The sequence below is a fragment of the Pongo abelii genome, chromosome X, assembly GCF_028885655.2.
Source record: "Pongo abelii isolate AG06213 chromosome X, NHGRI_mPonAbe1-v2.0_pri, whole genome shotgun sequence".
Lineage (NCBI taxonomy): Eukaryota > Metazoa > Chordata > Mammalia > Primates > Hominidae > Pongo > Pongo abelii.
Genome location: NC_072008.2, coordinates 160,539,424 through 160,552,261, shown reverse-complemented (window position 1 = coordinate 160,552,261; position 12,838 = coordinate 160,539,424). Strand labels below are relative to the sequence as shown.

General features: G+C 52.3%; 1 protein-coding gene across 1 annotated transcript; it reads right to left on the bottom strand.

Annotated features, from left to right (window-relative positions):
* Positions 1-2,119: 2,119 nt before the first annotated feature.
* Positions 2,120-12,795, bottom strand: TMEM187 (transmembrane protein 187). The gene is made up of 2 exons (XM_002832288.6): positions 12,501-12,795; positions 2,120-3,419 (listed from the first exon to the last, which is right to left on the bottom strand). Exon 2 carries the CDS (start codon positions 3,212-3,214, stop codon positions 2,429-2,431), a length of 786 nt encoding a protein of 261 aa, XP_002832334.1. The 5' UTR covers positions 3,215-3,419; positions 12,501-12,795; the 3' UTR covers positions 2,120-2,428.
* Positions 12,796-12,838: the final 43 nt, after the last annotated feature.

The following is a 12,838-nucleotide window of genomic DNA, read 5'->3' as shown; positions in this document are numbered from 1 at the left end:
TGCGTTGGCTCAAGACGTGGTTGTTGGATTTAGCAAATAACAATCAGAATGCCCAGTGAAATCTGAATTTCAGGCAAACAATACTTTTTTAGTAGGAGAAATGTCTCGTGCAACATTTGAGACACGCTTGTGCAAAACCATTGTTCATCGCCTGGCGTATAATCTGGCAACTCTGGCAGGAGAGGGGAGAGCGGAGCCAGGATTCCTGCAGTCCCTGCCCCTCTGGAGGTGTCCCCTCCACATAAGCCTCTCCTTTGGGTGGGGTCCACTCTTCCAGGGGTTCCACGAAACCGCCCTGAATCACCCCAATCTAGGCACACCACCTGTTTCCGGTGGGACACCGCCTGACCCAGGAGGCTTGCAGGGCTGTTTATTACACAAGTATTGGTAGGAAGAAAAAGTCAAATCGTGATGAGTGCTTGTAGCTGTGAGGTGTGGCATGAAGTCCCAGCAGTCCTCTGTCAATGAGGGAAACAGCTACTCACAGATAAATCACAAAAGGGGGTCCCCGCACTGCTGGATGAAGAGCCTACCCCCACCCTGTCTCTGAGCCCGCATGGAAGCCCTCCTTCTCTTCGCCCTCCCTCCAGCCTCTGTGAAGTAAGAGTGGCCTCTCTGGTGATGTGTGCAGCCTCTTCCCTCTTCTAGGGCACGTGGTGCTTTCGAGACGACCTCAAATGGAACCAGGCTGTTTCCCAAGCAGGTGCTGTCCTTGCTCTCCCCTGCCAACCATGTGCCCCAACCCCCGGCCCCAAGCCCTGGGTCAGGTCCTGCCATTTGCCCCAGGTCCCTACCTGGTGGCGATGTGCTCAGCCAGCCAGGACAGAACGTCCAGCCCAGGTGCCCAGTTCCAGAAACATCTCAGTCATCACAGTCATGGGCCGAATGCCAACCTCGAGGGCACTGAGCAGGTGTACATGAGTGGCCCATGCTGAGATGCCATTTGGCAGGGACAGGGCATCCTCTCTCCTCTGCCCTCACCTTTGGAGCTGATCACTTCTCCATTTAATTTGTGGGCTTAAAGCAGACCCTCCTCAGTACTTAAGGCTCCAGGGACAAGACTATGGAGTCTGGGATGAAGAGCCCCTGAGTTAAATGACGTTAGCTGTCTTCAGGAGTCCCCTTTACAGGCCGGGCGCGGGGGCTCACGCCTGTAATCCCAGCACTGGGAGGCCAAAGCAGGCAGATCACCTGAGGTCACGAGTTAGAGACTAGCCTGGCCAACATGATGAAACCCCATCTCTACTAAAAATACAAAAATTAGCCGGGCGTTGTGGTGGGTACCTGTAATCCCAGCTACTCAGGCAGCTGAGGCAGGAGAATCGCTTGAACCCGGGAGGCAGAGGTTGCAGTGAGCCAAGATCACACCATTGCACTCCAGCCTGGGCAACAGAGCAAGACTCTGTCTCAAAAAAAGAAAGTCCCCTTTACAGACCAGATGCCTTCAGATGAAAGGAGGTGAGGCAGGCCTCTAAGTAACATAGTGACCGGCAGGAAGGACTGCCCCGGGAGTAGAGAGGGTGGCATGGAGTCCTCAGTGCCTCTCTGGCTGCGGCTAAGGATGACCCAGCATCCTGACCACAAACTAGAGAGTCTGGGCCTTGGGCTCGAGGGCTCAAAAACTGTTGCCTGCATGAGAAGCATGTGCCGCCTCCAGCACAGTGCCTGGCAATACCGTCAGCAAATTGGTTCACAAGGACCTGGGTGACGGGCACATGGGGACTGCTCAGACTGTAGCCACTAAGGGCATCTAAGCCACACTCTGGCTCCGAGGGGAGACCCACAAAGCAACTTTCTGCTGAGAGTTCAACTTTTGACATTTATGTGTTTCCTCATCTGGACGCACCCTGCCTGGTTCCACAGACGATCTGCAGTGATGTGGCTCTCACGTGACAGTCACAGATGTCAGGGGGTAATTAAGTGATTTCCCCATCAGTCTGCTGGGCACGTATTTAGTGTGACTCAGTCTCCCTGAATCCAGCCGCCTCTAAGGACACTCACTGGTACCCCACTGACTGGCCTGCCTCACTGCTGCCAGTCCACACCCACAGCTGACACCCCAAAGATACTCCAGACGATTGCTCTCTGTCCAACCATGAACATGAGGGGCTTCTTGGTGTCACTTCCACTCCCCTTGCCAATATTTATTTGGAAACATTTCAAACTACAGAAAAGTTATGCGAATTACATCAGGAACACCCACATCCCCTGTGCCGAGATCTGTGCTTTATGTCTTTGAAAGTAAGTTGTCGAGATCACAGCACTGTACCCCTCCACACCAAAGCCCGCAGCTTCTCAGGAAAGGGCAGTCTTGTGTGATCAGTGCATATCATCACACGCAGGATGCCTGACACTGGCACCACGCTGCCATCTCAGAGTCCGTTTCAATGCTGGGGGTCATCGGTTTTCAGCAGGTTCTTCCCTGGGTTCAATGCGTCTTCCCGCCAGAGGGATGGAATCTTGGGTGAGTGTTGAAATGCGTCAGAAACAAAAACGCAAAGTGGAACTGGAGCACGTCACAGACCTTGGACCAGAAGTGGCCTGTGAGGCACTGGAAGAGACGCCACCGTGCGAGCTGATGGTCACACAGCTTGAGGACCACAAAGCCCAGGCAAGAGAGCACCCCCAAAGCTAAGTAGGTGGCCGAGGTGGTGCTGCCATAGTGCCTGTGGGTGTGCAGCGCCTGCCCCACAGCAGCCACCACGTGAGCACCCAGTGCGACCTCGAAGCCCTGGGGATGCAGCAGAGCGAGGCCATAACTGGCCAGGGAGACGCACTCAAGAGAGAGAAACAGCCAGGGCCGCCAGCCGCGGTCTAGGTAGAGGCACCAGGCCACGGGCCATGCAAAGATGGGCAGGGTGAGCCACTGGTCCAGCACGGCGGCACGGCGCCATTGCGTCCACAGGCGCAGCCACTGCACGGGGCCGTAGAGCAGGGCCATGGCTGCGAACACGTCCTTCAGGTAGTGGGGACCCAGCCCCACCACGCTGCCCCTGTGCAGCCAGAACAGCCCTAGCAGCGTGTAGGCCACGTTCACCAGTGAGTTGAATGGCATGGCCAGGAAGGCGGGGAGGCTGGCCACTGGCGCCTCGGCATAGTGCTCATAGCCCACTTGAACGGAAACGCTGTCAAAAATGCCCGTGAACACAGCCACGGCACAGAGGCCGCCAGCCACGGCCACGTGCAGGAAGGCCTGCCCCCACTCTGGATTCATCTGGAACCGGCGGCGTGACCTGGGGCAGGGAGCTTCAGAGAGCAGCCTTCAATACGCAGCCTCTGCAGAACACTCTGGGCCTCCCGGCTGAGCCAGCAGAAAGAAGCCCCGTGATTTCCGAGGCAGATGCTGCGACCTTGCCCCGAAGGAAGGCAGGAGTCCTGCTGATTGGCTGGCGCCAGCGGAGGAACGTTCTGCCTTTTTCCTTTGTGGTTACAAAAGGAGTGTGGTTAGAAAACAAACCGTCCCCAGCACCGCCTCCATGTTCCTGACCCCCGGCCTCAGGAGCTACCAACCATCTTCACTGGAAGAAGCAAATCAGAGTGAAACCGCTGCACACTGGCTCTCTCAAGCGTGGCCTCTAGAATCCTCTATCGCCCCTTTCTCCTGGCACCTAGGAAAATCCTGCCCATCGTCCTAGTTTCCTTAAAGCCACTGCAACTACAGACAAGACCTGCCTAGCTCTGTCATTACAACTCAGAACGCGCCTTCCCATGTCAGTGTGTTATAAAAGTGGACTTCTTCAGCCCCAAAGCCCTTTTCACCAAATACCCAGTTGAACTAGAGACCATTAGATGGAGTCCGAGCTCTGGCCTCTGGCACAAGGTGGGGGATGGAGGAAGAGGAGGATTCACCGTCTGCCACTCAAGCACCAGGCCGGGAGGCAAGGGGGTGACCCGCAGGCTTCTCAGGCCAGCTTCCCTGGCTCACTCGCCTGCCCTCTCCTGAAGTGCCAAGCCCCAAATCACCTTCTTTCCTCAGGCCACCATAAAGCCTTCTGTCTCCTTCAGTCACAGAACCAGAGAGACGATTTAATTACCACTGACTGTCAACTGCTTTGGGGCCAGTGGTGCTGCCAGTGGGCCCTAGTAGCTGAAAAACACATTAATAGGGAAGGAAGAAGAGCTTTAATGCTCTGAAAATGACTCCAATCATTAAAGCTCTTCTCCCTTCCATATTAATAAATTTCGCACTCAAGAGGGTGGGCGGGTAGGTGGGCTCAGGGAGAGAGAGGGGTGGGCTCCAGTTCCTGGTCAGCTGATGCCAGACTGTTCAAACCTTGGCTCTCTCACTTACTAACCATGTGATCTTGCACCTTAACTGTCTTGGGCCTCGGTTTGTGCACCTTTTTTTTTTTTTTTTTTTTTTTGAGACGGAGTCTCACTCTGTTGCCCAGGCTAGAGTGCAGTGGCACAATCTTGGCTCACTGCAACCTCCGCCTCCCAGGTTCAGATGATTCTCCTGCCTCAGCCTCCCTAGTAGCTGTGATTAGAGGCGTGTACCACCATGCCCGGCTAACTTTTCTATTTTTAGTAGAGATGGGGTTTCACCATGTTGGCCAGGCTGGTCTTGAACTCCTGACCTCAAGTGATCCACCCGCCTCAGCCTCCCAAAGTGCTGGGATTCACAGGTATGAGCCACTGCGCCCAGCCCGGTTAGCTCACCTTTGACCTAATCGCTTAGAAGTTCCAGGCCTGGGAGGGATCTTAGAAACCATCTGTGCCAGCCCCATCATTTCACAGATAAAGAAACTGAAACTCTAGAAGTTTGACTTGGCTGAAAGTTACAGTGAGGAGGAGCAGAAACCCAGGCATGCCGCCTCCTGGCCCCAGGTGCTCTCTGCTCACCTTCCTGGAAGAAGCGCCAGGAGGGCTTCCACGTGGCTTCTTCCTTGCTTTCTGCTGCCATGGCCTGGGTATTTTTATTTAGACACGGGGGTCTTGCTCTGTTGCCCAGGTTGGAGTGCAGTGGCACAATCACAGCTCACTGCAGCCTCCACCTCCTGGGCCCAAGCTATCCTCCTGCCTCAGCCTCCCAAGTAGTTGGGACCAGGGGTATACCACCACCTTGCCCTGCTAATTTTTTTTTTTTTTTTGAGACGGAGTCTTGCTCTGTTGCCCAGGCTGGAATGCAGTGGCACGATCTTGGCTCACTGCAAGCTCTTCCTCCCGGGTTCACGCCATTCTCCTGCCTCAGCCTCCTGAGTAGCTGGGACCACAGGCGCCCGCCATCACGCTCGGCTAATTTTTTGTATTTTTAGTAGAGACGGGGTTTCACCGTGTTAGCCAGGATGGTCTCGATCTCCTGACCTCGTGATCCACCCGCCTCAGCCTCCCAAAGTGCTGGGATTACAGGCGTGAGCCACAGTGCCCGGCCTGCCCTGCTAATTTTTGTTAAAAAAAAATTCAAAAATTTTTTAACTAAAATAATACAAAAAATAGCCAGGCGTGGTGGTGGGTGCCTGTGGTCCCAGCTACTCGGGAGGCTGAGTCAGGAGAATGGCATGAACCCTGGAGGTGGAGCTTGCAGTGAGCCGAGATCGCGCCACTGCACTCCAGCCTGGGTGACAGAGCACGACTCCATCTTAAAAAAAAAAAAAAAAAAAATATTTGTAGAGACAGGGTCTCACTATGTTGCCCAGCCTGGTCTCGAACTCTTGGCCTCAAGTGATCCTCCTGCCTTGGCCTCCCAAAGTCCTGAGATTACAGGAGTGAGCCACTGCACCCAGCTAAACCCCTCTTAAGTTGAAAGTCCAGTTCCTATATTTTCAAATTATGATGGGTTTATCTGGACATTACCCTGTTATACATCAAAAAGCATATGTAGCTGGGCATGGTGGCTCACATCTGTAATCCCAGCAATTTGGAAGGCCAAGGTGAGAGGACTGCTTGAGTCCAGGAGTTTGAGACCAGCCTGGGCAACAAAGTGAGAGCCTGTCTCTACACAAAATACATACAATTAAATTTAAAAAATAAAATAAAAATTAGCCAGGCATGGTGGTGCACCTATAGTCCCAGCTCCTCAGGAGGCTGAGGCAGGAAGATCACTTAAGCCCAGGAGATGGAGGCTGCAGTGAGCTATGCTCGTGCCACTGCACTCCAGTCTGGGCCACAGAGCAAGACCCTAACTCTAAAAAAAAAAAAAAAAAAAAAAGCCAGGCTCAGTGGCTCACACCTATAATCCTAGCACTTTGGGAGGCCGAGGTGGGTGGATCATCTGAGGTCAGGAGTTTGAGACCAGCCTAGCCAACGTGGTGAAACCCCATCTCTACCAAAAATACAAAAAATTAGGCCGGGCACGGTGGCTTACGCCTATAATCCCAACACTTTGAGAGGCCGAGGCGGGTGGATCACTTGAGGTCAGGAGTTCCAGACCAGTCTGGCCAACATGGTGAAACCCTGTCTCTACAAAAATACAAAAAAATTAACTAGGCGTGGTGGCGCACGCCTGTAATCCCAGCTACTTGGAAGGCTGAGACGGGAGAATTGCTTGAACCCAGGAGGCAGAGGTCGCAGTGAGCCGAGATCGTGCCATTGCGCTACAGCCTGGGCGGCAGAGCGAGATTTCATCTCAGAAAAACAAAACAAAACAAAACAAAACAAAAAATTAGCCAGGTGTGGTGGCACATGCCTATAATCCCAGCTACTCGGGAGGCTGAGGCAGGAGAATCGCTTGAGCCCGGGAGGCGGAGGTTGCAGTGAGCCGAGATCACACCACTGCACTCCAGCCTGGGCAACAAGAGCGAAACTCCCTCGCCAAAAAAAAAAAAAAAAAAAAGTGGCGAGGCGCGGTGGCTCACGTCTGTAAATCCCAGCACTTTGGGTGGCTGAGGTGGGTGGATCAGTTGAGGTCAGGAGTTCAAGACCACCCTGGCCAATATGGTGAAACCCCATCTCTACTAAAATACAAAAATTAGCCAGGCGTGATGGCTCATGCCTGTAGTTCCAGCTACTTGGGAGGCTGAGGCAGGAGAATCGCTCAAACCCGGGAGGCGGAGGTTGCAGTGAGCCAAGATCATGCCACTGCACTCCAGCCTGGGCGACAGAATGAGACTCCGTCTCAAAAAAAAAAAAAAAAAAAAAGTATCTGTATATGCAGACCACTTAGCACTATTTTATTATTACTTTATTACTTTATTTTATTTTGTTTTGTTTTTTTGAGACGGACTCTTGCTCTGTCGCCCAGGCCGGAGGGCAGTGGCGTGGTCTTGGCTCAGTACAACCTCCGCCTCCCGGGTTTGAGTGATTCTCCTGCCTCAAGCCTCCTGAGTAGCTGGGATTACAACTAAAATTAGCCCGGCTAATTTTTGTATTTTTAGTAGAGACGGGGTTTCACCATCTTGGTCACGCTGGTCTTCTTCAACTCCTGACCTCGTGATCTACCTGCTTCGGCCTCCCAAAGTGCTGGGATTACAGGCATGAGCCACCGTGCCTGGCCTATTTTATTTTTTCATTGAGACGGAGTCTTGCACTGTCTGCACTGTCATCCAGGCTGAAGTGGTGTGATCTCGCCTCACTGCAACCTCCGCCTCCCGTTTTCAAGGGATTCTCCTGCCTCAGCCTCCTGAGTAGCTGAGATTACAAGTGCCCGCCACCATGCACAGCTAATTTTTTGAATTTTTTTTTTAGTAGAGACAGGGTTTCACCATGTTGGCCAGGCTGGTCTCGAACTCCTGACCTTGTGATTCACCCGCCTCGGCCTCCCAAAGTGCTGGGATGACAGGCGTGAGCCACCACACCTGGCTTATTTTATTTTTTGGGACAGAGTCTCACTCTGTGGGGCAGTCTGGGGTACAGTGGCAGGATCTCGGCTCACTGCAACCTCCGCCTCCCGGGTTCAAGCGATTCTCCTGCCTCAGCCTCCCAAGTAGCTGGAAGTACAGGCGGGCCATCACGCCCGGCTAATTTTTGTATTTTAGTAGAGATGGGATTTTGCCATATTGGCTGGGGTGGTATTGAACTCCTGACCTCAACTGATCTGTCCACCTCAGCCTCCCAAAGTGCTGGGATTACAGGCATGAACCACTGTGCCCAGTCTATTTTATTATTTTTAATAGCATATAGAGTGACATTTTGATACATGTATATAATGTATAACGATCAAACAAGGTAATTAGCATATCCATCACCTGGAACATTTATCATTTCTTTGTGTTGAGAACATTCCAAATCCTTTCTTGTAGTCTTTTGAATATACCACAAGAAATTGTAGTTAACAGTGCTCACCCTACAGTGCAGAACAGCAGGATCCATTCATGCTATGAAGCTGGAATTTTGTATTTGTTATCCGACTCCTCCGAATCTCCCTACTCTCTAATCTTTCCAGCTTCTAATACCCACTATGCGTCTATTTCCATGAGCTTGATTTTTAAAATATTTTACATACGAATTAACACATAAAATATTTATCTTTCTGTTCCTGGCTTATTTCACTTAACATAACGTCCTCTAGGCTCATCCATGTTGCCACAAATAACAAGATTTATCTTATTAGTTTGTTTATTTCTTTGAGACAGGGTCTCGTTCTGTCTCCCAGGCTGAGTGCAGTGGTGTGATTGCAGCTCACTGCAGCCTCCACCTCCCAGGCTCAAGTGGTCCTCTCACTTCAGCCTCCCAGGTAAATGGGACCACAGGCATGTTACCATGCCTGGCAAATTTTTAAATTTTTTTTTGAAAGACAGGGTCTTGCTATGTTGCCCAGACTGGTCTCAAACTCCTAGGCTCAAGCGACCCTCTCACCTTGGCCTCCTAAAGTGCGGGGATTACAGGCGTGAGTTACCGCACCCAGCCAATAGTTTTTTTTGTTTGTTTGTTTTTGTTTTTGGTTTTTTTTGAGACAGAGTCTCGCTCTGTCACCCAGGCTGGAGTGCAGTGGCACAATCTCGGCTCACCGCAGCCTACGCCTCCCGGGTTCAAGCGATTCTCCTGCCTCAGCCTCCCAAGTAGCTGGGATTATAGGTGCCTGCCACCACACCTGGCTAATTTTTGTATTTTTGGTAGAGATGGGGTTTCATCATGTTGGCCAGGCTGGTCTCGAACTGCTGATCTCAGGTGATCTGGCTGCCTTGGCCTCCCAAAGTACTGGGATTACAGGCTTGAAACACCGCACCCACCAACAGTTTATTTTTAAATGGCTCAATAATACTCCATCATGTATCTATACCACATTCTCTTTACATATCAATCCACTGATGGACACTTAGATTGCTCCCATATGTTAGCTATTATAAGTAGTACAAAGGCACGAAGAACCTACATTGGGGAAAGGACGGTCTCTTCAACAAATGGCACTGGGAAAACTGGATAAGTATGTGAAGAAGAATGAAAACTAGACCCCTATCTCTCACCACACACAATAATCAACTCAAAATGGATTAAAGACTTAAATGTAAGACCTGAAACTATAAAGCTACTAGAAGAGGCCAGTGCAGTGGCTCACACCTGTAATCCCAGCACTTTGGGAGGTTGAGGCAGGCAGATCACTTAAGGTCAGGAGTTCTAGACCAGCCTGGCCAACACAGTGCAACCCCGTCTCTACTAAAAATACAAAGTAGCCAGGCGTGGTGGCGCAGGTCTGTAATCCCAGTTACTCGGGGGGCTGGGGTAGGAGAAATGCTTGAACCCAAGAGGAGGAGGTTGCAGTGAGCCAAGATCACACCACTGCACTCCAGCCTGGGCGACAGAGCAAGACTCTGTCTTAAAAAAAAAAAAAAAAAAAAAAAAAAAAAGGACAGTGTGGTGGCTCACACCTGTAATCCCAGCACACTGGGAGGCTGAGGCGGGCGGATCACCCGAGGTCAGGAGTTCCAGACCAGCCTGTCCAACATGGTGAAACCCCATCTCTACTAAAAGTATAAAAATTAGCCAGGGTGGTGGCATGCGCCTGTAATCCCAGCTACTTGGGAGGCTAAGGCAGGAGAATCGTTTGATCCCAGGAGGCTAAGGTTGCAGTGAGCCGAGATTGTGCCACTGCACTCCAGCCTGGGTTTCAGAGTGAGACTCTGTCTCAAAAAATAAATAAATACAAATAATAAAATAAATAAAATAAAACTACTAGAAGAAAATGGGGAAATGCTCCAGGATATGGGTCTGGGGAAAGATTTTATGGCTAAGACCCCAAAATCACAGGCAACAAAAACAAAAACAGACAAATGGGAGTATATTAAAGTAAAAAGCTTTTGCACAGCACAGAAGCAAACAATGAAGAGACAATATAGGAGAAAATATTTGCAAATGATTCATGTGACAAGCACTGTTTATTTTTGAGATGCAATGTCCATCTGCCCTACTGCAATTTAGGCCCCAAATGGGTGGGACAGGGTCTGATTCCTTGCTCTTCCTCAGGTGCCCAGTGAAGCCCTGCTCAATTTCAATTCAATTACATTAAAGTACAAAGCCAGCACCTCTGCTCCCTTTTACCAGTCCTGTTTGCTATTTCACTTCTCAGGCAGGTCCTGGGGCCCACCTGCATCCTCCTGGGCCTCATTCTCAGCCTTCTTGCCTTGGAGTTCCATTGCTGAGGAGGGCCACCAGGCTTGGCATGTGGGTGCCCCATTGCCCTCTGAAGCATGGTGTTGCCACACAGGAACCACAGTCCTCACTATCACTCCATACGTCCTTGCTTCACACAAGCCTGCCATCTCAGCATGGGGCATATGAACTCCTCCTGCCTCCTCCTCCCAGTCAAAAAAGCCTCTGGGTCCAGGGGTGTGTACACAGCAGCCCCACCATCTTTGAGCAGCCCTGGATGGGATCATGTCTGCCCTGGCTTTCCACCCTTCCATGACCAGCTTCTCATTCCATGTCCTGGATCACGTCCCAAAGTCTTGGCCAGACTTAAAGTGCCATCCCCATCCAGCCCTGTGAGCTCCTCAGGCCCAGCTCTGTCCTGGAAGCCCTTTGCCCACTGCGCCTGGCCATTGCCCTTGACTCAGCTGTCATTTCCTCTCAGGCACTTCCCCGTTCAGTTCCTGACTCCAGCTGAGACACCAGCTGAGGCCCCGCCTGGCGTCTACAGGTCCTTCCCTGCACCCACCTAGGGCCCCATGGCACCCATGCTAGTCTGACCCTCCTGCCTGCCAGCAAGCAGGGTGGAGAGCTGGAACAAGAGTCAAACACTGTCAACTTGATCGAGGAAGAACTCCAGGAAGGGCATGGAAAGCAACTCCTCTTTCCGGCTGCAGGGGTTCAGTCTACCTGACCCGGGGTACGGGCTGACAGTGACAATGTAATCAAAGCACCTGTCCAAGACCCCCAGGAAAACCGAGCTGGTTACCTTATAGCCTAGCTTCCCTGTACCTTTGAATTGCCATGATCCTTATTATGTGACACTCAAATCTCGTCACAGCTTCCCCCAGCGCCTGGCATGGGACGGCCAACACCTCAACAGCACTGGCCCCTGGGTCTGGGGTCTTTCAGGGAAGCCCTGGGAAGCCTGACAATCTCCTGGCTAAAGGCCCCAGACTCTCCCGCACGCGTTTAAACAGCAGGCACTGTCACCTCCAGGCCTTTAGCATTTATGGTTAGTTATGTCCCCCTCCTCCACATGACCTTCCTTGCCGTCTTTCTGTGGATAAAGGAATATCAATTAACATTAATTTGGCTTCTGGACTGATTCCAGGCAAGGCCCTTGGAAACCAGCAGCGTGTGTGCGTGCGTGTGTGTGTGTGTGTGTGTGTGTGTGTGTGTGTGTTTTGAGACAGGGTCTTGCTCTGTCGCCCAGACTGGAGCAGTGGCACGATCTCAGCTCACTGCAGCCCTGAACTCCCTGGCTCAAGCCATCCTCCTACCTCAGCGTCCCAAGTAACTGGGACCACAGGCGTGTGCCACCATGCCTCCGGGTCTCGCTATGTTGCCCCGGCTAGGCTCAAGCGATCCTCTCACCTCAGCCTTCCAAAGTGTTGGGATTACAGGCATGAACCAACGCATCAGGCCTTAAGTTTTCTTATTTACCATGGGTGGGGGACTTGGGGACATATAAGTGAGGTAACTAGCCAAGGTCACAAAGAGCAGGTGGTGGCACAGACAGGCAAGAATTCTTCTCTTTGTCCTTTCTCAGATGGATACTTCCAACTGCATGAACTAAAAAACAGAGAATTACAAAATACATGTAATATGTTGAGAGGCGACTTTAAAAATATTGTTGAAAATGTGCGAGACGATGACGTGTGCTTCTTTACTAACGCATTAAATTACAAGGTCTTCCAGCAGGACGCATAACTTCAGTAACTTCAAAGTAATAATTCTGCCCGCCGGTAGATCTGGTAGATCTTGTAATTTAACTGAACTTCTAAACGTTTACAACAAAAGCCATAGGCTCTGACAGGACCTGTCTGTCCATTTCTACTGGCGACTGCCGCTCCCGGGCAGCAGCTTGGGTCCCCGCGCTGCGGCCTGCGCGTGGCAGGGAGGATGCCGCCGCCGTCGCGCCCGGGCGGCCTCCTAGAGGAGGCCAAACGTGGGGGCAAGGCCGGGACCCACCTCCCAGGGCTGCGGTGAGCACTTACAGTATTGGCGCGAAAAGGCCAGCGATCACCATACGGGTATTTCGCCTCACTCGCCTCGCTGGGGGAAATTCAAATCTCCGAAAAGGGCGGACCCGAGCAGCGCCGGTGCGCTTGCGCGCAGGGCGGGACTCGGGGCCTGGGAAGCGGGCGGGGCGAGGTGACGTGAGGTGACGCGGACGCCTCCCGCGCTCGCCCGCCCGCCCGGCTCGTGCGCCACCGGCCCGACTGCGGGCCTCTCGGCAGTGGGGGCGGCCGAGCGCGCGGCGGTCTGGGGCGCGCGGCCTGGCTCATTTTGCTGCGGCACGGGCGGAGGCGGTGGTGCCCGAGGACGGGACCGG